The 3,115-nt window shown below is 41.8% G+C and overlaps 1 protein-coding gene across 1 annotated transcript; it reads right to left on the reverse strand.

Annotated features, from left to right (window-relative positions):
* Window positions 1-1,741: 1,741 nt before the first annotated feature.
* On the reverse strand, window positions 1,742-2,704 carry LOC115091608 (olfactory receptor 51E1-like). The gene has a single exon (XM_029601777.1). The coding sequence runs from the start codon at window positions 2,702-2,704 to the stop codon at window positions 1,742-1,744; it is 963 nt and encodes a 320-aa protein (XP_029457637.1).
* Between the last annotated feature and the right edge of the window lie 411 nt (window positions 2,705-3,115).

Below are 3,115 nucleotides of genomic sequence, written 5' to 3' on the forward strand. Positions count from 1 at the left end.
TCTCAATCATTCACAAAAACGCTGCACAATAGTAATAACCCACTGGCTAAACGATTCCCTCCGACACTATGCTTCCAATTGACCCCACTAGATCAGCCTACAAAGAACTCTTCATACTCCCTCTCCTAAGACTACACACCTCAATGCTACTAAAGAACGAGCATTATCGACTGCTGACCTACCATCTGGAATTCCATGCCCCCTGACCTACGGACAAGAACAATGCACCCAGAAATTAAAACAAAAAAACTGAAGACCTGGCTCTTTAAACAGGACATTCCCGGATTAGCGAGCTTTTCCCTACCTCACACCCTTTCAACTCCCCCACATAAGGAGTTACCCCTTACGGTCCCCCCTACCTTAATGACCTCCCAACACCATCCCTCTGCTGTTAAGCTTAACCTGTAAAATATATCTCCTGCAATTCCCCCTTGATAAATACCCACAACCTTTGCTTCCCCACCTAATTAAATTAAAACATCAGTGGCTCCCTGTAAGCCACTTTTACTTATGTTGTTATTGAATGTTCCATGCTTTTTATTAATATATTGTTACGCTCTGCGAAAATTTCCATTTTATATTTTGTCTCCTATTATGTTGTTCCAAATAGTCCTAATCTTTTCTCGTTAACCCCTCTATGTTCCATGGAATACGTTAAGTTCCATGTAAAACCGATATGATGTACCTACGAATACCGGTATATAAAGCTTTAAATAAATAAATAAATAAATATACTTGGCCTATAGCAATGGAAGGGAAAGAAACAACTTAACGACTAAAACAATCGGCTTTAACATCTTAAATTAAATGACTTTAAAGAAGTCACAAATGTATTTAAAATCACTTGGATCATCTAAAACTAAATCAAACAGTAAAAGTAGTGCTGGAAAACCACCAAAGCCTTCATTGTGTTTGCTTGCTTAATGACTTCAACACTCATCTGTGCTGTTATCATCCATTTCTGTCTACAAGGATGGTGAACTGGTAATTAATAGCAGTAATGCAAGGGCATTGAATGTATTCTTTACCCCCACCTACAATCCCACCCCCACTCAGGAAACCTTTCAACCATCTGAATGGGACTGCTTGAAACCGTAATTGAGATGTGGCCTCTGGGATGACTCTCCAGGTTCCGCCATCACAGGGGTTACGTACAGGAAGAAAGCAGTTTTCTCTTCTACCACATCCATTAAAGAAAGTCTTGCCTTCCTGATAAGGCTCAATTTCAATCTGAAGCAAAGCATACGGAGGAACTCATGCAGGTCTCTAAGGAAAAAGCACTTCTCTCTTTCAATAAATGACTTTTATTGTGAGGAAGCATTGGGGACAGATATTCAGAAAAAGCTAAGCTCCCAAATGTAGGCCTCTAAATTAGAATCCTAAGTTTTCAGCTGCAAATTCACAAAAATTTAGGGTCCTAAAAGTTAGGCTCCTAGTTTTAGGTTCCTGCTATTTATGTGCCTTGATTTAGGATTCTAGTTCTGAAAATCCATGCTAAGCACCTAACTTTGTTTCCCCACCTAACTCCACTCCCGTAACTCCCCGTAACCTCCACTTTTCAGGATCCTAAATTTAGGGCCCTAATGAAACTTAGGCACTGAGCCCTAGGAAATTTAAAAAAAAGGCCAATTTAGGAGATTAACTACAAATATTTGCAGCCTCAATACTTTGAAAATTGGCCCCATTACATCTCTATGAAAGTACAACTTCTTTATTTCTGATGCGCTTCACAGACCGGTGGCTAATCAAACAGTTCAGGTCTGGTAGCATTCCTGTGAAATGCCTTTATAATCCTTTGCCGAATTTGCTTGGTTTTTATCCCGTACACCATGGGGTTCAGCACAGGAGGGACCAGAAGGTAGACATTGGCCATGACGATAGCAATGATGGGGGCAGACCGTTTCCCAAACCTGTGCACCATGGAGAGGCCAATGAAGGGGATGTAGAAGATCAGCACCGCACAGAGGTGAGAGATACAGGTGCTGAAGGCCTTCAGTCGCGCCTCCCAGCTGAGTCTCAGAACCGCCCTGAGAATCAGGAAGTACGACAAGAAAATTAACAGAGAGTCCAATCCCATCGCTGAAATAATGACAATGAGGCCATAGATGATATTGACACTGATATCAGCACAGGAGAACTTCATCACATCCTGGTGTAAGCAGTAAGAGTAGGATAGCACAGTGGCTCTGCAGTAGGGTAGTCTTTTAATGAGGCAGGGCAAGGGGGCCATGAGGGCTGCCCCTCGGATTACAGCCACCAGCCCTATTTTGGCTACGATTGAGCTGGTAAGAATGGATTTATGTCTCAGGGGATTGCAGATGGCAACGTATCGATCAAAGGCCATGGCCACAAGGATGGTGGACTCCATGGCCGAGACAGAGTGAATGCAGAACATCTGTACCAGGCAGGCATTGAATGAGATTTCTCTGGCATCAAACCAGAAGATCCCCAGCATTTTTGGTATCACTGAATTCACCACAAGAATGTCGAGGGCTGCAAGCATGGCAAGGAAAAAGTACATGGGCTCATGGAGGCTAGACTCCATTTTTATGATGAATACAATGGTGCAGTTCCCCATGATTGCCATGAGATACACAAAACACAGTAAGAAGGCGATCCAGAAGTGGGCATCTTCCAGGCCAGGGATGCCAATCAGGATGAACATGGTGAGACTCGAGTTGAAGGTTGTGTTTAGCACTGACATAGTGTGTCAAAATATCTTCATTGCCTACAATTAAAAAACCAATATTATTAACATGATCAATTAGCAGCAAGATAGGTGGTTTCATATGATGTTTGGTCGAGATACAATTTCACATTGAAAAATATTGATTTCTTTTGCACAAAATGATCTTAACTTTATTTGGTTGACCTGGAAAGCCAGATAAAAAAAAACTATAACTATTTATCTAAGTTTGACAGATCTTCACCTGCATGGCAATCCAGTTTAATATCCCCAGATAAATCGCTACCATGATGGGTAAGTCTTATCCGTCTGTTTAGACTTGCAATTGAGGAGGTCTAACCCAGAAGGATGACTTATCCAGCTATGTAGTGGTGCATTGTTATGCAGACTGTTAGCCTACCATTTATCCAGCTAAAATCTTAGCCAGTC

This window comes from Rhinatrema bivittatum, chromosome 5 (assembly GCF_901001135.1).
Source record: "Rhinatrema bivittatum chromosome 5, aRhiBiv1.1, whole genome shotgun sequence".
Taxonomy (NCBI): Eukaryota; Metazoa; Chordata; class Amphibia; order Gymnophiona; family Rhinatrematidae; genus Rhinatrema; species Rhinatrema bivittatum.